Source organism: Pteronotus mesoamericanus, unplaced genomic scaffold (assembly GCF_021234165.1).
Source record: "Pteronotus mesoamericanus isolate MK-2021 breed Mesoamerican mustached bat unplaced genomic scaffold, CSHL_Meso_final contig_101, whole genome shotgun sequence".
In the NCBI taxonomy this organism is placed as follows: domain Eukaryota; kingdom Metazoa; phylum Chordata; class Mammalia; order Chiroptera; family Mormoopidae; genus Pteronotus; species Pteronotus mesoamericanus.
Genome location: NW_026555001.1, coordinates 17,116,427 through 17,136,904, shown reverse-complemented (window position 1 = coordinate 17,136,904; position 20,478 = coordinate 17,116,427). Strand labels below are relative to the sequence as shown.

At 36.4% G+C, this 20,478-nt stretch overlaps 1 protein-coding gene across 6 annotated transcripts in view; it reads left to right on the top strand.

The window, feature by feature from the left end:
- NCOA1 (nuclear receptor coactivator 1) overlaps window positions 1-20,478 on the top strand; it is a 201,552-nt gene that overhangs the window by 141,945 nt on the left and 39,129 nt on the right. For all 6 annotated transcript variants that reach the window (XM_054569040.1, XM_054569013.1, XM_054569023.1 and 3 more), the window contains exons 9-13: window positions 340-435; window positions 2,036-2,176; window positions 9,763-9,910; window positions 11,257-12,577; window positions 15,306-15,486. In XM_054569040.1, coding sequence (XP_054425015.1) covers window positions 340-435; window positions 2,036-2,176; window positions 9,763-9,910; window positions 11,257-12,577; window positions 15,306-15,486 — 1,887 coding nt within the window. The remainder of the gene's footprint in view (window positions 1-339; window positions 436-2,035; window positions 2,177-9,762; window positions 9,911-11,256; window positions 12,578-15,305; window positions 15,487-20,478) is intronic.

Here is a 20,478-nt window from a genome sequence, read left to right as displayed (position 1 = left end):
AGAACTGTATTTAAAAATTCACTGTGTTGCTTAAATCTAGCCAAAACTACTTCTTTGAGTTACTACCATCCAAGTACATGAAATGAAGTTTCCTCTAGTTTATGTAAGAACTTTCAGTGGGAAAGGATAATTTATGCTAACCAGGTCTCCACCTGGAAGCTACCTGTTTTTGGTTGCCAGCAACTTTATTTCTAGCATTGTACTGTTAGATCTGAGTGACTCCAATATTGTGTCAGATCCTATAACATGTATTATTTCTATAAAAACTGATAATGTCAAGTAATAGATGTGAACTGTTTTCTGCCCTCTTCCCTTCAATTTCTTTCTTGTTTTGGGCAGATTTCCAGTCATGTTTGATTTGTATTGCACGAAGATTGCCTCGGCCGCCAGCTATTACGGGTGTAGAATCCTTTATGACCAAGCAAGATACTACAGGTACTAACCGCAAAGTTCAGACTGTCCCATTGGTATTAATGATATAGCTATGCTTATAAAACTAATTACATCCAAAATTTTGTGTCCTTCTGTTCTCAGCTATTCAGCTTCTGTTCACCAGTCTTATGCAGAGAAGATTTTAAATGGTGGTTTTGATACTGTGCATTTTTAGATATTATAATCATTTTCATGAGCAGAGTGCTGGAGAGAACATTATTTTATAACTATCCACATACCTATATTTGTTTTTATTATAAATTATTTTTTATAATTATGGAATAAAGTTTTTAAAGAAATTTTGCAGTGTAGATTTAAATATATTAATTTGAAAACAGATACAAGTATGGTGGCTTAAATATTATGCTTAAATGTATCTGGCTATTCTTTATTCTTTTTCTTTAAATCTATTCAGCACATAATTTTTGAATGCCTAGAAATTCTTGTCACTATGTGTGATTGCTCAGGGTGTACATGGTTGAGCAAAACATACTGAGATATATTTTACGAAGGAAAAGGTGTGAAATGGTAAGGTAAGCTAATAGGGAGGACCTATTTTCAAATTAGCTGGTTAATGAAGACCTGTCTTAGGAGCTGCTATTGAACCCTCAGCCCTAAAAGATGAGATGGTGCCAATTATGAGTGTTGGAAGCAGGCAGCGAGTAGGAGCACGGTACCGAATGAACGCTCCTGCTGAGGAAGCGGAGCTGCAGAAGCGCTAAGGGAGCTGAGGGAGACTGGAAGGCAGGGTGGAGGAGGTGAGAGAAGGGCGCGGAGCCCCAGTGAGGGTGAGAGCACCGGATAATAAGGCCTTCCTCTTGCAGGCCTACTTCAGATCCGACTCTCAGCGAAAACAAATTATTATTGTTCTTCATAATTTGTAAAATATTTTTCATTTATTATTTAATCTTCACTCTAACACATCAGGTTTCTATACTTTTTACATCAGAGTTATATATGTATCACTCGCCTCTCTAATTGGAATATAGAGACATAATTTCTACTGAATTTTATTCTTTGTGAATGTGTAGTTTTAATGTACTTTTTCATCTTTACCATTGTTTATAAGATCCTGTTATAATATTTACTAATTTTTTGGTCCCAGATATCTAATATTCCTATGTTGTATGCTTTATTATTGTGTTTTAAAGGTAAGCTCCAAACTGGTCTTACTAAAGAGTAGGCAGGGATAAATTACCAAAATAATACATCCGTCTCTCTCTCTCTCCTTCCGCAAAGAGCGATTCACTCCTGAGCACATGCAGAGAGAGGAGGATGCAGAGGCCAAGGCACAGGAGCTTGGCCAGCATTAGTTTCGGCAGGTTCAGGCTTCCATGGCATGACTTTAAAACTTGACTGGAATTGAATTTTAGAGTGTGACATTCTAGTACGTAACACATTCCAAGTCCAAAACCATTTTTTATTATCATGCCACGATATACTTTGTTACCACAGGTAACAAAAAAATAATAGTGCTTTTTAATGCTTTTTTCCATTATGCATTTGGAGGCAGAATATTTCTGAGATGCAGTTGTCAGTTTTGAAATATGGATGATTTATATCAAGAGGTTATCATAAATGTAAAATTTCATTTTTTGTGTAGGTAAAATCATCTCTATTGATACGAGTTCCCTGAGAGCTGCTGGCAGAACTGGCTGGGAAGATTTAGTGAGAAAATGCATTTATGCTTTTTTCCAACCTCAGGGCAGAGAGCCGTCTTACGCCAGACAACTATTTCAAGAAGGTAAAGTTTTCTCTCTCAATTATTTTGATTAACTTTGCTCTTTATTATTATTGAATAATTTATATGGAACTTATGGCTTGATAAGTATTTTCTCCAAATTACAGTTTTTGCAATAATAATCAGTTTTAGGAAAGGAAGAAATGGGTAAGCAAAGTAATTCATGAGTGGATCCTGAATTTTGGGATGCACATTATAAAGAGCAGGATATCATGTGGTGGTCACTCATTCATTCATGCATTAATTCATTCAGCAGACATGTATCCACTTCCTCACATGCATAGAATACTGTGTAAGGTGCCAGGGATACCACAATGACTAAGAATCAGGGTTTTGGCCTCAAGAAGCTCAAACTATATTAGGAGAGATTATATGGCAGTTTTAAAGATCTCTGTGACATGGGCTATCATACAGGTATGAGCAAAAGAAGAAAAAGATTAATTCTGACTTCAACAATCAGGAATGGTTTCAGAGAGGAAGTGATATTTTTGTCTGGCTTTGGAAGATCATTCCCAGTAGAACAGGCACGTCGGAGGGCTTCTAGATATTACAGAGATCTGTATCATGAATGTTTACTTCATGACTCTTAGAGTACTTGCATCCCCTGACTCAGGTTGAAGTTTCAAATCAAAAGTATGTCATATGAACCCCGACTGGTGTGGCTCAGTGGATTGAGCACTGGCTTGTGAACCAAAGGGTCCCTGGTTCAATTCTGGTCTAGGGCACATGCCTGAGTTGCTGGGCCAGGTCCCCAGTAGGGGACATGTGAGAGGCAGCCAACCACACAGTGATGTTTCTCTCCCTCTTTCTCCCTCCTTTCCCTTCTCTCTAGCAATAAATAAAATCTTTTTAAAAAATATGTCATATGAAATAATAATTAATAATCGAATAGGTGCTCTGTCATAGTAAGTCTGTTGGAGTATAAAACAAGTATATTCCCTGCCCTTTATCAACGTAACAGTATTATAAGAAAGACCAGGAAAATTCTAAGTCCAGAAAGTTCATAGAGATTCAGAAATAAGGGATTTTAATGCACTTTAAAAACATTGCCATGTAATTGTTGGTCTAATGCTCCTTTTGCAATGTAATTTATTTCCTAATCTCTTAGTAAATAGTTTCTTTGGAAAGAGACTCTTTGCATAGCTATTCCTAAAAAACAATTTTAAAATAATTGTCATTATCCAATCAACCTTCTTATTTTTAACATTTTCCCATAATATTAGGTTTCCTAAGTTTACAGATGATTTTCCATTCATTACATTTTAGGGTAACTGCTTCCTAATGATAAGGAGAAAACAACTCGCTTCCCTCCCCCCCACCACCCCGCATTAAGCCATCTATATGCCTCTCTCTAGTCCAGTCACTTCTGAGACACCTTCCTACAGACTAATGGTTCTCCAGTGGGCCTTCTACTACATTGAGAGCACCCCCAAAGATAGTATTGCAGTAAATAGGACCCAGAATCTGTATTTTAAAAAGTTCCCCAGGGAATACTAAAGCACTGTCAGGTTTGGAAATCATTACAGTAAGCAACTAATGCCATACCCTGTTTGCACACTTTGTGTCTCCCTCTACCAAGAGTGGCACTTGACTTTTCCATAGATTTGAGATTTGAGGCACTGCCTCCACTCTCTATCTAAAGTGCTGAAGTGTATGATACTCTCTGTCTTACTTTGTAAGTTGGACCTTCTAAGATTTCACTTAGAAGACTTTTAATTTTATCTGCTTATAATTTATATACATTTCCACCAAGGCAAAGTAAGTCTAGCTTATTGTCTCATTGTCCAAATGATTAGGCTCCCCAGAAATGTGATTGGAACACAGTTTAAAGTATGTGTTTCTGATCTATTAGAATTCTCAATAAACTGATTAAAGTATAATAAATAATTTATCATTAACGTATGGAGTGAAATAATTTAGAGTAAAATGTAAGGAAATATAATTCAACATCTCTTCCCCATCAGTCATTTCTTAATGTCCTTTATTCCTTTTTTTTTTAGAAAAATAATTTCTCAGTAGAAATAATTTGTACTTTTCCCTGAATTAAGTTGTCTGGAGTTCACATGACTCTTATTCTAGCATTTTGGAGATTCTGGACAACTTAACTAAACATGACTTGAACACATCTTTTTCTAATATTTTATATTTAGCAATATCCAGCCTAGTAAGAAAAATGTGGTCCATAAAACACTTACACGGTAATCACCCTTACATGGGAATGACCTGATGAATTAAAATCTCAGGTGAGGGACCAGATATCTTAACAAGCTCCAAAGGTCATTGTTAAGAACCAGCACACCTCGGAGATGTTGCAGGTTTGGTTCCAGACCACCACATTATTAAGAGGGTATCAGAATAAAACTAGTCATAATCTTTTTGCTGATGGAGGGTCCTGCCTTCAATTTGTGAAAAATGCAACATCTGTGAAGCACTGTGTAAAGTGAAGCACAATAAATGAGATGTGCCTATACATCAGGTTTGAGAACCCTGGTCTATCAAGATTGGAGAAACGTGTAAATTGGCATTTGCAGTTTCTTTGCTGCCTTTTCACTTAGGGGAAGTGTGAAAAGAGTGAAATAAATTATGTCATTGTATCCTTGATTTTGTATAAGACTTTTTAAAAGCTTAAAAGTTTGTAAAACTCTACAGTGATTAATATTTAGGCAAGAAAACTTTGTTCTCCATCTGTCTTCTTTTTTCCCGCCCGTTAATTTACTCTTTGAAAGCAATGGCTGGTATAAAATCCTAATATGCATTAAAAATTTAAGTTGGTTTTTATTTAGTTTTTCAGCTGATTTTGACAGAGAAGTTCATGGACTGCTTTTCACATTATTTTCCAGAAACAAATTTGAAAATGCATTTCAGCCAAAGCATACAAGGGAGCATTCAGCATGAGCTATATTATAACAATGGTTCTCCATTGCAATTGGGGGGAAATGGGTAACAGGAGCGCTTGAGGAGCTTTTTTAACTAGGAGAAAGTCCATGCAGGTGTATGCAGTTCAGAATACTTCCAAGGTTCTGGTCAGTTCAGAACCATCCCTTTAAAGAAAGGTCTACATTAAATGTGTCCCAAAGTTCACCTGGGGTAATTGTTAAACTGGATTTCTGGGCTCTACCCACACTACTGAATCAGAGTCTATAGTCTAAGATGTTTTCTTACAGAAAGTTTGAAAAATATAACGTAGGTTCCATAGATATTAATAGCTAAGACTAGAAATGATGTTTCCTGCTGAATTAAGTTTGGGAAATGTTTTATTCTTCCACTTTTGGGGATTTATAAGATGTATTTATGGCATTTAAATTTCTGAGAATTTATACAATAAAGGGTACTCTTTTGATGTTGTTACCCAGACTTATTTTTCTTCAGAATACTTCTTTCTGTAGGATATCTGTCAGCACTTAAGGAGAGCAGAAGTCATGGAAAATGTTGGACTAGATAGCCTAGAAAAGTTACATGGAAGCTCTGTTTACTATATCAGTCATGTAGTAGATCATTTGTCTTTGAAAGATGTCCGTGACATATTGTTACATTGAAAAATAGGCTAAGAAAGCTCAGCATATCCATAGAGTATGATTTCACTCTTGTATATCTATTTATTCAACTCTAGAAGGTTCACAAAATGTTAACAGTGCTCCTGTCTGAGTGATGGGATTACAAATGACTTTATTCTTGTTATTTCTCTGTTATCTTAACTTTATAATCACAAAATAAAATTGTTTTCATTAAAAATATCACAAGACAGTTGGAAGCAGTTTATAGTGTCAAGAAGCTTGAAACCATTGCTATAAAACATAAATACCCATATAAATGATTAACCAGAATGTTCTTTGAGACTTATGTAATGTGGTTAATTCCATGGTCCACATAACAGACTTAACTTAAAATCTTTTTATGTCAAACTTTGTTTAAAATCATTTAAAATATGAGTTATTTTTCTTATTTAGAAATCATGATATACTACATAGAGTTTACACAGTGATGATTAAAAATTTTACACCATCTAGAAGTAATTATTTTCCTTTATCTTAATAACAGTTTTTTAAAAATAGAATTATTTCTGTATGTATCTAGGAAAATACCAAAAAGAAAAAAAATCTCTACCAGCGTTGACCTGTAGTACTCTGCCGCACATTTTTAACCTGCGCATTTAGTTAACATGGTTGTTGAGATTAACTTAGCACCAACTTAGGTGGAGTAAAAATCCCAAGTAGTTCTAGTTCTACAGCTGCTAGGACCAGAGAAAGCAGTTCCCTTTGTTTCATAGCTCTATTGAAGCCTATTTGGGGGGTGGGGAGGGATGGGGGTGAGGCAGGAGAGACAACGGAAAAGGTTGCCATTTTAAAGGTTCTTTGAAGAGTTTCCAGGGTGTCAGTATTACTACGTCAATAATATCCCTCCCCATTAAGTGTTCTAAAATTTTTAGAAGTGGACACAGGAGCCAGGGATCAAAATACTAGCTATACGCCTGCCAAAACTAGATCAGAAACAAGGGCAGGACTTGTGATCAAAATGAGATTCCAAATAGTTTTGTTCAGGCCTAAATCTTGAAACCCACTTATGGGGAAAATTTGGTTTGCAGAGCAAATATTTATCCAACCAGTTCTGTAAAGAATGGTGGCTTCCTTCCTCGTATCTTAATTCAAAAAATTAGTGATTGTTTCATAAGGTTGAAGCTATTGGTGCACATGGTTTCTAGGGATCATCTGAATTTGTGGTATGATTCAGCACATAAGTACTTTGGAATCTGCTTATTTGGTGTGTTTTCTTTGGTGTTTAGTCAGGAAATATTCGTCTAGCATCTGCTATGTTATATTCTAGGCTCCATGCTAGATATTATCTCACAACATTATTTGCTTCATTTTAGTGATGATAGACAAAGGTTAATGTGCATTATTAAGTCCTAAACTTGAAAAGGACAAAGTTCAACTCTAAATCTTGTTCCTAGGTTCTTACCCTTTTCATTGACCCATGCTGCCTTTCTGTTGACCTCTCCATCTGAACAACTGAGTACTAGAAGAATTTTTAATTAACTGGATAGTCTTAATTAGGTTCTAATTAAAGTTTTACTATACTTAATATTAACATTTTTTATTTCAAAGTGTGGCTGTGTGAATTACGATGTGTTAAGTCTTGTTCCACACATCATCCAAAATAATAATCTAACTTCAAACCTTAAAATATAATCATTTCCTTGTATTAATAGGGAGTTCTCTAATTTTGGAATTTTTACTAATTTAGATACGGTCCTACAAGTTAAGGCAGCATAACTACCAAAGGATTATTGGTGTTTCTGTAATCCACATTAAGTATCTTAATGTTCCCATGTTAGCCTGAGTTTCTAGGACTTCCTCAATTTATAGGGCTTATCAATAAATCAAGAAATTTGTCTTCATTAGTGTCTATTACAAAAGTAAGTCTAGATTCCTACATGAGCAAACACATAAGTTGAGATATAAGCATTTGAGAACACAGACAAAAGTTAAAATCTACCCTTTAAGGAAAAGTTATGGTAGTTGATCAGAAGTCATTATTAGTCTATTTAGATGAGATTTAAGTTGAGGACCAATCCAGCAAGTACTTGCTGTATGATTTTATATGCAAAGCTTCATTGTTAAGAGTCAGTGGAGAGTGGAAAGCAAGAATGGGATACAGTACTTGCCCTTACGCTTATTCTAGCTGAAAAAGAAAAACAAGGGTGTAAAAAGTTGTCTACCCCTTACAAAGAGCTATAAAAGAAACATTTAGGAAACAATGAGAAATAAGATTGGAAGTGCAAGCTGAAGTCAGATTGTACAGAGCTGTGCTGTTCAATAGGATAGCCACTAGACACATAAGTGCTTGAAAGGTGGCTAGTGACACTGAGGAACTAAATTTTTAATTTTATTTAATCTTAAATTTAAATAGCTGCATGTGATTGATGGCTACCATGTTGGACAGTCCAGCTAGCTCAGTGGTGAAGAGCAGTGGAGCCTTTGCCAGCAACATGAGGAGACCCTAAGGAGCCGTGGACACTGATTGGGATTAGGCAAAACGGCATAAGCAAAACGCTGTAACATGAAATATATTGTGTCTCATCTGGCCCTTTATATATCTGTAGCTTTACCATTATTCCAAGTTAATAATTTATCTTAACATGCCACTTTTTATTATAATTATATTTTCCAAAAAGATAGTAATCAGGAATTGTTGACTTTTTTTAGGGTTTGCCATTGCAAATATTTACTTATAACCTTACACAAAAATTATTAGTTTCCATTAAGGACTCTTTCATCATCTATTATTTAATTAGAAACTAAATTTCTTTCTGTGTTACATTTGGTAAATGTGCCAGTGATTTGGCTGAAATAGCAAGATGGGTAAGGAATTCAGTCGGTTGGACATAAATCTTAACTGTTTTAGTTAAATTTATATCCTGGTTCTAGTATTTAGGCAGATTGATGTATGGTATAGATTTATAACAGATTATGCCCTCTTTAGTTCACATGGTATACCCAAGACAATAAAATAGAGCATGTCTTCTGTTTACTTAAAGTAATATGTAACTTCAAAAATTATTTATTAATTGGTCATTTTAAGTGTTTCTCACATGTCGTTAAAATGTACTTGAAGCCCTTTCTGAAATGTCTTTGAAAAATAGGAGTAACATTTATCAGGCTAAATTATAATATTCATTTGTGGTAGTAATGTTTGCATTTCTGTGGATATGATTTTTAACCTTGGTTTGGTATAGCTGAATCTACCTTTTAAACCTTTCTTAAAATAGAATTCTGTTATATTACTAAAATATTAATATTTTCTTACTTAGTAGTTTGGTATAGCCTTCATTTATTTAGTAAATAGTTACCAATATGGTTAGAATTTTGTCTGCTGTTAATAAAGCTTTAAGGCAAGAGCTGTTTAGATAGTGAGTTGGCTGACTTAACCTAGTTTTTGTTCCTTATGTTAGTAATCATTGGCTTATCTTAATTTGCTTACTAAAGTAAATCCAAACATTAAAAATAATACTTACATATGAATATAATAATTTGTCAAACAGGACCTTAGTGATTAACATTCTTGAGTGAAAAATTAAATTTGACTTTCAGTTAAGGAATTCTGTAAATGAATCAAAACTTAGCGAATTTTATGGTATGTGAATTATATCTCAATAAAGCAGTTATTAATAAATCAGCCACCAAAAGGGAATAAAAACCTGGTTAGACATGATACTGAAAGTGAGAGGCGGGAACGGTTATTTTCTGGGGCTTTTAATGGACAAAATAAATTTGAAGAGCTATCCCATTGTAGGGAAGGGTTAAGATTGATTTTTTCCTGGTTTGGGGTTTCTTTATAATCATAACTCACATGAGGAGGCACCCATTCAAGTAGGAGTGAATTAAAACTTGGCATCAGGTGGTCTATTTCAACCAGAATCATTTTTCCCTGAGATATCTGCTTTGTCTGAACTATTCTTTGAGTTTGAGCAGGCAGCAGCTGGAAGGGCCTATTTAAAATGAAGTTCTAGGTAGAAGTAAGGCTGGTAACTCTCCTTTGCCCAAAGTACAAGTGTCAGAATTTTAACTAGGTTTCTCTTTTGTTTGAAACAGTGATGACTCGTGGCACTGCCTCCAGCCCATCCTATAGATTCATATTGAATGATGGGACAATGCTTAGCGCCCACACCAAGTGTAAACTTTGCTACCCTCAAAGTCCAGACATGCAACCTTTCATCATGGGAATTCATATCATCGACAGGTACTACTTATTTGGAGAGCTTCATATGAAATAAGTCAGTTCACATATCTCTTCTTAGAGAACATTTTTATACTCTTGATGGCTAGAAAACAGTATCTAAATTAGACACTAGTGTAATAAGTATATATAATCAATATATCCACATTGGGTTTTTATAGTTTTGTTGCCTAACAATAGCTTTGATGTTCAAAAAGGGAGACAGGGAAGGTGTGGCTGAAAATTTGTGTTTTAGGGGTAAAATCAAAAAAGTGGATAAAAACTTCCAACTTTCCATATATGAACTTATGACCTTATAAAAGATTTCAGAGTTTGTTAATATTGTTATTTTTAAGTATTTTCATTAGGACAAACTTTGATGGCTCCTGAGTTCAAGTTGACAGTTTCTCAAACTGTAAATCATTAAACTATCAACTTGAGATTTTTGAATGTCATTGCCTCTAATTTGTTCTTCTCTCTAAATATGTTTTACGCTGATTATATATATATATATGTGTGTGTGTGTGTATATATATATACATATATATATATATATCTATGGTAAACTCATGGAACCATTCTTTTATCTATGAATTATTCAAAGCCCTGCATCTACAACTATTTAAAATTTAGCATTTAAACAAAAACAAAGACATTTCCCCTCACTTCATCTTTTCCTCATCTGATATATTTGCTTATTGGAACATGGTAATACCAGTCACAAATCTGTTGTCATAATTATGGATTTGAGTAAAGAACTTGATGAAAATCTGAATTCAGTATTCTGCTTTTTTCTAATTTTAGTTTAATTTATGCTTGTGAATGGAATTAGCACAGTTCTTTTTTTCATATTGTGATTTCTCTTTCAAAACATCTGCTATGTCTGCATATCACCCTTTTTAATTTTTACATCAGTGACACAGTATTTTTCTTACCCAGTCTTCCTCTTTGGAGTTGAAATACTTAAAAGCAGTAACAAGGGAGTCATGAATAAATGCTTTGTAAATAGAGATGTGGGTAGTTTCTCTTTCAATCACAAGTATTATCGTAATGTTAATTGTTTGTATTATCTTGTCAAAAGCTTAAAAGTACATATGTTAGGTGTTTTTCTAAGGCCAAGAAAGACTTTTCCCCCCTATAACAGAAACCATCATCAAATATACAGGACCAGAGCACTACTTCCTATTAAGTGGTGCTAATATTTCACACTTATAGTAGCAGTGCACTGTTTTTCCTTAAAGTGATACAGAAGCCCTTGAGAGCCTGAAATACCAATGATGTGAATGGTCTTGTTTTATGATATGTATCATAAAAATATTTTAATGGAAACCAATAAAGATGTTTGAATAATAATGTGTTTTCTCCCCCAGGGAACACAGTGGTCTTTCTCCTCAAGATGACACTAATTCTGGAATGTCAATTCCCCGAGTAAACCCCTCCGTCAATCCTAGTATCTCTCCAGCTCATGGTGTGGCCCGTTCGTCCACATTGCCACCATCCAACAGCAACATGGTGCCCAGCAGAGTAAACCGCCAGCAGAGCTCAGACCTTCATAGCAGCAGTCATAGTAATTCCAGCAGCAGCCAGGGGAGTTTTGGGTGCTCACCTGGAAATCAGATTGTAGCCAGTGTTGCCTTAAACCAGGGACAGGCCAGTTCCCAGAGCACTAATCCCTCTTTAAACCTCAATAATTCTCCTATGGAAGGTACAGGAATGTCCCTGGCACAGTTCATGTCTCCAAGGAGACAGGTTAGTTCTGGATTGGCAACAAGGCCCAGGATGCCAAGCAATTCCTTTCCTCCTAATATTCCAACACTGAGCTCCCCTGTGGGTATGACAAGTGCTGCCTGTAATAATAGTAATCGATCTTACTCAAACATCCCAGTAACACCGTTACAGAGCATGAATGAAGGACCCAATAACTCCGTTGGCTTCTCTGCCAATTCTCCAGTCCTCAGACAGATAAGCTCACAGAATTCACCTAGCAGATTAAATATACAGCCAGCAAAAGCTGAGTCCAAAGATAACAAAGAGATTGCATCCATTTTAAATGAAATGATTCAGCCTGACAACAGCTCTAATGATGGCAAACCTCTGGATTCTGGGCTTCTACATAACAATGACAGACTGTCAGATGGAGACAACAAATACTCTCAAACCAGTCACAAACTAGTGCAGCTTTTGACGACAACTGCAGAGCAGCAGTTACGGCATGCTGATATAGACACAAGTTGCAAAGAGGTACTGTCTTGCACTGGCACTTCCAGCTCTGCCTCTGCTAACTCTTCAGGCGGTTCTTGCCCTTCCTCCCATAGCTCACTGACAGAACGGCACAAAATTCTGCACCGGCTCCTGCAGGAGGGGAGCCCCTCGGACATCACCACCTTGTCTGTGGAGCCTGATAAAAAGGAGAGTGCGTCTACTCCTGTGCCAGTGACTGGGCAGGTACAAGGGAACTCCAGTATAAAACTAGAGATGGATGCTTCCAAGAAAAAAGAATCAAAAGACCATCAGCTCCTACGCTACCTTTTAGATAAAGATGAGAAAGATTTAAGATCAACTCCAAACCTGAGCCTCGATGATGTGAAGGTGAAAGTGGAAAAGAAAGAACAGATGGATCCTTGTAACACAAACCCAACCCCAATGACCAAACCCGCCCCTGAGGAAATTAAACTGGAGTCCCAGAACCAGGTGAGTAAACCTCACTTCATAGGATGAACATTGCTAGTTATTTTTGGCTTTCATTTATTTCACTTGAACCATAGACCAGATTTGGATTCAGGCTATATTTTGCCCTGTCCATTGGGTATATATTAAAAGGTTAGTATCAATTGTTGAAAAATCATAGGGTGCCCTCAAAAGTTCTCTTTGGAACTTTGGAGGACTACAATATTAATGCATCATTCTAAGAAAGTAGATACTTCTCTCTTTCTCTAAATTCAGAGTTCACATCTTTGGAGATTTTTAAAAATACCTTTCCTGCTCCCTCCTCCCAGTCCTATCTATTGAATCCAACTGTCTGAGAATAGAACTATATTTTAAAGAAGTTCCCCAGAGAATTGTGATGTGTGGCTAAGTTTGGGAATTTCTGATGTAAATGACATGGGAGAGAAATGTGAGAAGGTAGACGAGCCTGCCTGGACTGTCTTGCTTTGCTATTTCATTTCTTTTGAAACGTTTTCTAAGGCTGGTTTTCTTTTCATTGATTCTAACCATACTCAACCCCCATCAGAAAAAGGACTTGAGTAATCTGGGTAGTAGGGCATGTAACAAGCCCTGAAACAGAAGTAAATATAAATAAATATTTGCATAAATTGTTACAGATTAACAACCTCTATGCTTAGGCTGGGGTGGGATAGAAATTAACAGGCAGCTTTGTGTATTGAATAATTGCTGTGGACTCTGAAGGAATTTAAGAAAAACAGAAAATATGGTCTCTTTTCTGTAGGAGCTTACAAATTATTGAGACAGAATATAGACATCCATAAAATAGCTGAAAATATGATGACAGAGCAGTTTATTGGTAGGACTCTCCACTGTGAAACACAATTCAAAATTAGTATGCATAGGTCCTTTTCTTGAACCAGCTTTATTTTCTGCCCTCATCTTACAAAAATCTCTCTCTTCCCTCAGGCATACTGTACTCTAGGCACATGGAAGTGCTTGCCATTCCTGGGATAAGCCATGTCTCTTCTAAGCATCTTCTGCCTTGCTCTCCTTTCTATGTCTGCTGAACTCATCTTCACAAACCATTCCAGACATCACGGGTGTAAAACCTTCCCCAGTTGCCCTAGTTAGACATTTCCTTCCTCTGCGCTTCATAGTGCTCTGGGTTGTCTGTTTACTATTTGTAATAACACTATTTTAGTTATTTATGTGTGTGCTCTTGAGGATAAGGCTGTCTCTCATTTTTCTTAGTACAACTATGCTAATAGTGTGTTTTTAAGCTGAAAAACATCTTTTGATAATGACTATATTAAAACTCTCACTCTATAAAATTAACTTTAAGAGTAACAGCTTTATGTAATAATGCCATTGTGTACAATCCTGGTACATCTGTTTTGGTGTACATGTACACGCATTTTTGCTGAGTTTATACCTGGTAGTAGAATTGCAGATCTTAGATAAATGTATGTTCATCATTAGTAGATAATGCCAGTTTTCCTAGTGTGTGAGAATTCCTTCTAGTTGTCCCATGTTCTTACTAATATTTGGTCTTGTCAGTCTTTTAAATTTTAGCCATTCTGGGTCTGTGTAGTGGTATCTCATAGTTTTAATTTGCAATTCCCTGATAACTGTTTATAAATCATTTGGATATCTTTTTTTGTGAATTGCCTATTCAAATGTCTTGCTCATTTTCCCAATATATGACTTTTAAGAGTTCTTTATATATTTTAGATGAGTACTGTATTGGTTTTATATTTGCAGGTATTTTCTCTGCGCTGAGGCATGCCTTTTCTTTCTCTTTCTGGTGTTCTTGATGAAGTGAAGTGCTTCATTTTAATATAGTCCAATTTGTCACTTTTTTACTTTATGGTTAGTATTTTTGTATATGTGTAACAAAAGACATGTTCAAAATGTTCACAGTAGCTTTATTTGTATTAGCTCCAAACTGGAAGCACTCCCAAATCCATTACAGTATAATGATAAATGTATTGTGACGTATTCATACAATAGGGTGCTATTCAGCAATAAAAACAAATGAGCTACTGCTACATGTGACAAGATGTCAGAGCCATAATATTAAGGAAAAAAGCCAGACATTTCAAAAATACATACATATAGTTCTGTTTATTCAATCTAGAACTATAAATTTTAGTTTAATTAAATAATGAAATACAAACAGGTAGACATTTTATGTTGATGAATTATCTCAACATAATCATGTGCGAATCATAGAGTGAAAGCCCAGTTTTCTTCTGTGCATAACCTCAGACAGATGTAGAGACCCCCTGTCAATCCTAGAAGACTACTTATTAACGTTTTCCAAACTTTTAAGTTATAAAAAAAGTTATATTAGTGTAAATTTATTTTTCATTCCATCATAAAGTAAGTCATTTCACAAAATTTTGAAAAAAAATGGCCCTTGGTAATATCATTGTAACACAGTATCTTGACGCTTCTTTACAGTCCAGTCTTTTTCAATGCGTAAGTTTTATACTGAGATGTACTAGATAAACACTATGTATATATTATCTTATATCCTGCAGGATATTAACATACTAAATATCCAAATTTTTCCCAGTGGAATAGTTAGGTCATGTAATGTCAATGAGGCCTCAAACTTTCTAATTATTTTTTCTTCATTCTTTTATAGTCACATTTAATTCATAATGTTTAAAGGAGCAGCTTTTTTTCTACATAGTTTCTGATGAAAGTATGGAATATATTGTCCTCTAACTTTGGTTTCCATTCTTAGTTTACAGCTGACCTTGACCAGTTTGATCAGTTACTCCCCACGCTGGAGAAGGCAGCCCAGTTGCCAGGCTTATGTGAGACAGAGAGGATGGATGGTGCGGTCACCGGTGCAGCCATCAAATCGGAGATCCTGCCAGCTCCCCTTCAGCCCACCACTGCCAGACCCACTTCCAGGCTGAACAGTATGTGTCGGGGACAAACTCTCATTTGCCGTGTTTGATGATGATGATGATGCTTAGTGCTTTGTCTCTCTCCATTATTGCACAGACCTGTTGTTTGTTGAGAGTGAAATGCCAGTTCATTGATGCCACTGTAAATAATATACAGTTACATTTAGACATATGAACTTCACTCAACTTGTGTATTTTAAATTATTGCATAACCTCTCCTTTTTGTAATTAATGTTAAAGTGAACCGTTGATGTTAAGGAGAGCAATTTCGTGTTCTCAGCCAAAACATGCCATAGCATGACTTTCAGAATTATAATAATTGGGTCATATTATGTTTCCCAAAGTATCTTGAACATTAGTCCTAGGAGTTGCCAAAAAAGGAAAAGGATTTCATGTTAAAATACACCAGGCAAATGCTACATGACGCATACATTATTCCTTAAAGTTCCACAGTGCAGTTCCACAATGCAAGTTAAAGGTTTAAGAAGTTCTGTGTTAAACCAGTTTAATTTCTTTCACTCAGCATTTACCAAACTTTCTTGATTATGGAATTCTTTTTCCAAGTAATACATGTCACCCCACAGAATGAGCTTTCCGCGGGACACCGTTTAGGAGACAGCCATGTTGAAACACTTAGCCTCTGCTCTAGCCATGTGAGCATTCTCCTAATTAAGAGGCACTTTGATAGTATAATACTTAACATTCATAAAGCTATATAGGACTGTCAAATTTTTTTCATCTATCACATTTTGAAGTTTAAAAGAAAAACCCAGTGGTGATAATTCCGTTGTGTAACCTTGAGACTAATAGAAACTAACCAGCTCACTTTCAAAATTTGTCTGGGGACCTACCTAAGTCTTGTCCTTCTTCTCATGGGATTAGATGTGGGACTCATTTATTTCTGTCTTACTGCAACATTCAGCTGTCATGACACAATTTCTGAAAGTTTACCAAGATTTCCAGGCAGCTGTAAAGATGAATCTTGCGTGACCTCTGACATTTTTGGAAGCAGTTTTTAACTGACCAGAACAGTAGATGAGAGCAGGAGTTTAGGTTCAAGTCTCACATTCTCCATTTTATTAACAGTGTTGTCTCTGTTAATCTCTCATGTTAGCACATTAATTTTCTGAGCCTTATTCTCTTCATCTGCACAATGGCATTAGATGAGATGACTTCGGAAGTCTCTTCTAGTAGAAGCTGAGAGTCTCCAGTTTCTCGTCAAGTTAAACATACATTTACCTGTTATCCAAAAATCCAACCTTTTCTCCTTTATTTTTCTTTGTTAATTAAACTTATTGGGGTGACAATGGTTAATAAGATTATTTAGGTTTCAAGGGTATAATTCTATGATACATCATCTGTATATTGCATTGTATGCTCATCACCCAAAGTCAGATCTTTCACCATTTATTTGAAAGCCTGTGCCTATCAAAAGACTCGGCCCTGCATGTTCATACAGCTTTGTTCATGAGAGCCCCCAACTGGAAACAGTCTAAATGTCCATCAACAAGGGAATGGTGTATTCATAAAAGGAAACAGTGCTCAGCAATGAAAAGAAAAGAGCTATAGGTATATGGCATGAATTCTCAAAAACATGCTGGGTGAAAAAAATCTAGTTGTACAAGATCATTGTTTGCCAGTGGTAAGGTAAGGTAGGGAAGATTAAAAGTCAAGGAGCTTGAGGGAAACTTTAGAAGTGATAGAAATATTGGGTTTTTTCTTTTTTTTATTAGTATTGTTTTTAATCCTCACACAAGGATATGTTTATTGACTTGAGGGCAGGGGCGGTTGGGCGGGGGTTGGGGGGTGGGGGGAAAGAGAGGGAAACATGGATCAGTTGCCAGTCTGTTCAGGGATTGAACCCACAACCTAGGCATGTGCCCTGACTGGGAATCAAACCCACAACCTTTTGGTGTACAGGGCAACAGTCCAACCAACTGAGCCACCCTGCCAGGGCAGAAATACTGTTTTCTTGATTGAGGTGGAAAGTTATGGGTTTATACCTTTGTCAGAATTTATTGAACTGTATAATTTACATGGGTGTATATTATTGTATGTAAATTATACATTAGTAAAATTTACTTTAGAAATGTCTGAGATTAGAATGATTTCTAACCTGTAACTAGGCATTCAAATTTCCAGTAGTTGTAAAAGTAAAATAAAGACATTTTCAGATATAAGAGAGCTCAAAGAATTTGCATGGTATATTCGCCCTTTATAGTGAAGGTCCTAGAGGATGTACTTCAGCAAACAGGAAAAAAACAAAAAAGAGAAAGATGCAAGGTCTAGGGGAAACAGAGGACTTGCAAGGATGTTGGGAATGGTAGCTGATCAGCAGGATTAGGGAACAACCAATGCAAGCTGGAACAGGTGCCTGCGTCCTTTGGAAAGGAGGCCTCCAGGAAAAAAAAAAAAGGAATTGCTCTCTTTGAGTTTACAGAAAATATTACTGATAGGTTTATATCAAAAATGTTGAAACATCTGAAAAATTCCTCTAGAAAAGTACCAAAGTGAAAAAAAATAAGACAATTGTTAACTCCAGAAAAAAGAAAGCACAGTAAAAAAAAAAAAAAAAAAAGGGAGTTTGAATATAATGCACATGTGACTTAGCAGTGAGCAATATTTGCACAGTCATAAGAATCTAAATATTAACTTTTAATTTTATAAAAAGCTGTGATCTCTGTTAGGGAATTGAGGACACAGGAGGTAGTAAGAGGTAGGTGTGGGAGAACTAAGACCTCATCTGTCATTATGGGAAGTCAGTAATCTAAAACAAAGACATGAAGAAATAGCAGCCTATGCATATTTAGAAATAAATAGGCAAACGCCCAAAAAAAAAAAAAAACAACCCCCAAAAACCCAGCTACACAGGCTGAAAATGATTGCCTCTGTTGAAAGAAGAGCAACCAAAGGATCAGAAAGGCTGAGGTAGGAAACTGCTTTTATTCATAGTGAAGCTTTTGGTTTTGACTTTTACAATTATATATGTGTTAATAGATAAAAATTAAGTAAGAATAGAAAATATCTTCTAGCTCTACAGGTCTGTGAAAATGGAATGTTTTTCCTTCACAGTCTGTCTTGAGACAGATAGCTCTTTCTTCTTTCTTGAGATTTCCAACCCTCAATACAGCTCCACGTCTAGAGTCTGTAAATAGGCCAGAATCTGTTAAACCTAGTGCTGAAGTGCTGGTGAAGGCCAAGAGCCCAGAAGGGAAGAGACTGAGGTATGTGAGGGGGAGGATGGTAGGTGCCCATAGGAGGATGGTGCCCTAAGGCTTGCGTTGCTCAAGAGTCAGCTGTATACTGAAAAAGACCTACCGTGAAAAGTGCAGGTGACTAAGGGTTTCTTTAGCCAAAGTGAGAAGCCCTTTTGCTCTGGTGGTGAATGAGGTTCTGATTTTATCAAGAGAAGCCCTGTTGCAGAAAAAAGTTGTTGGGAGGGAGTGGGAGTTGGTGATGGGGAAATCCCTCATGGCAGCCCCAGCACCCACTCTGGGGATTCCTTTGAGTCCTGTCCTCGCCACTTTAATCCTATGGGCGTGTGCCAGAGTCAGCTGCGCTCAGCGCAGGGGCCTGGTGGCAGCTGTTGAGTTGTCCTTTAATTGTGCCAGCAATCGCCTGCAGCCTGATCCTTGACCCACTCCAGTGACCACTGAGCTTGCAGTTGTTCTGGTGTTCTGGGAAATTCGCCTTTTTAGAAAGTCTTTTGGTCCTGTTGCAAGTTTTCTAGTTGAAGTTTCAGCGTCAGTATGTTTCCATCTGTTTTATCTTTTAGCAATTCTTCCTAGTTCTAGCTAGCTGCCATGATACTTCTTTTGCCTTTCCTTCAGCTGTAGATTTATTTTTCCCGTTTTGTTTCTTTTGTTATTACAGCGATATTTCTGGAGGGAGAATAAAGTATAGGTGATAAATCTGCCACATTGAACCATAAAATTTTCTTAAGTCTATTTACATATGAGAAAACTAAGGTCCACAGAATGAAAAGGAAACACACACGCGCGCGCGCGCGCGCGCATACACACACACACACACACACACACACGACAAAAAATATGCTCAGTTACTCTGCCTGGTTTTCAAACATGCTGTTTATATGCATACACACACCGATGCAGTGTGATCAAGTGGTTTAAAATATTTGTTAGAGATTTACTGCAAGAACCCATCCAGGTACGTATTGCTTTTCCAGTGCAGACAACTGGAGAACATGTACAATGTGCCTCTTTGGTCAAAACCTCTGCTGTGTCCATTTGACTATCTTTAAACCCCTCCCCTTTAATGGAGAAAATATGTTGATCCCTTTGCAAAGATGATAATAAAACACTAATAGCTTTATCAGGACTTCCTAAGGATTTGTTTTCTACCCCTACTTCAGCTGCCTCCCTCCAATAAAGGGTCTAGTAGATAGATGCATTGATTTTTAAGTGCTTCTTTTAAAAAAGAGGGGTGATTGCAGGGTGGAAACATAGGTGGAAGAGAGTGGAAGAGGGATAAATGGTAATGGAAAAAATGCAATATAAAAGAAAGAAGAGTGAGGTCAAAGAAGTATTTTAGTGGGGAAAGAGCAGGGAAGGGAAGAGTAATCAGGATGTTGGAAAATCCTTTCCTGCTTCTTCCTCTAGTTTTTCCCTCAGTTACCTTTTCTTGGCCTAACTAAGATTGAATATTCTTAAATGAACGTTGAAAGGCCTGGATCCATCTCTGCTTAAGGCAGCTGTATTTTTGAGAGAAGAGTTATAAGTTTTAAGAGAACCTCAGTCCTCTTCCCAATTCTCAACATCAGAGAATCCCAGCCTCAGTTCTCAATTCTCCTCTCTATCAATTTTCACCCTGGGTTATAAAAAAATAATTACCATGCCTGTTTTGTGTTTCATGCATACATACTTACTCATGTTTGTGATAGGAACACCAACATGACCAAAAATAGTAGGTTTATTCCCTGGACAAAGAAAAGTAGCTTGCATTATTTCTTAAAACATTCCTGCAAATCCTCAAATTTTTTAT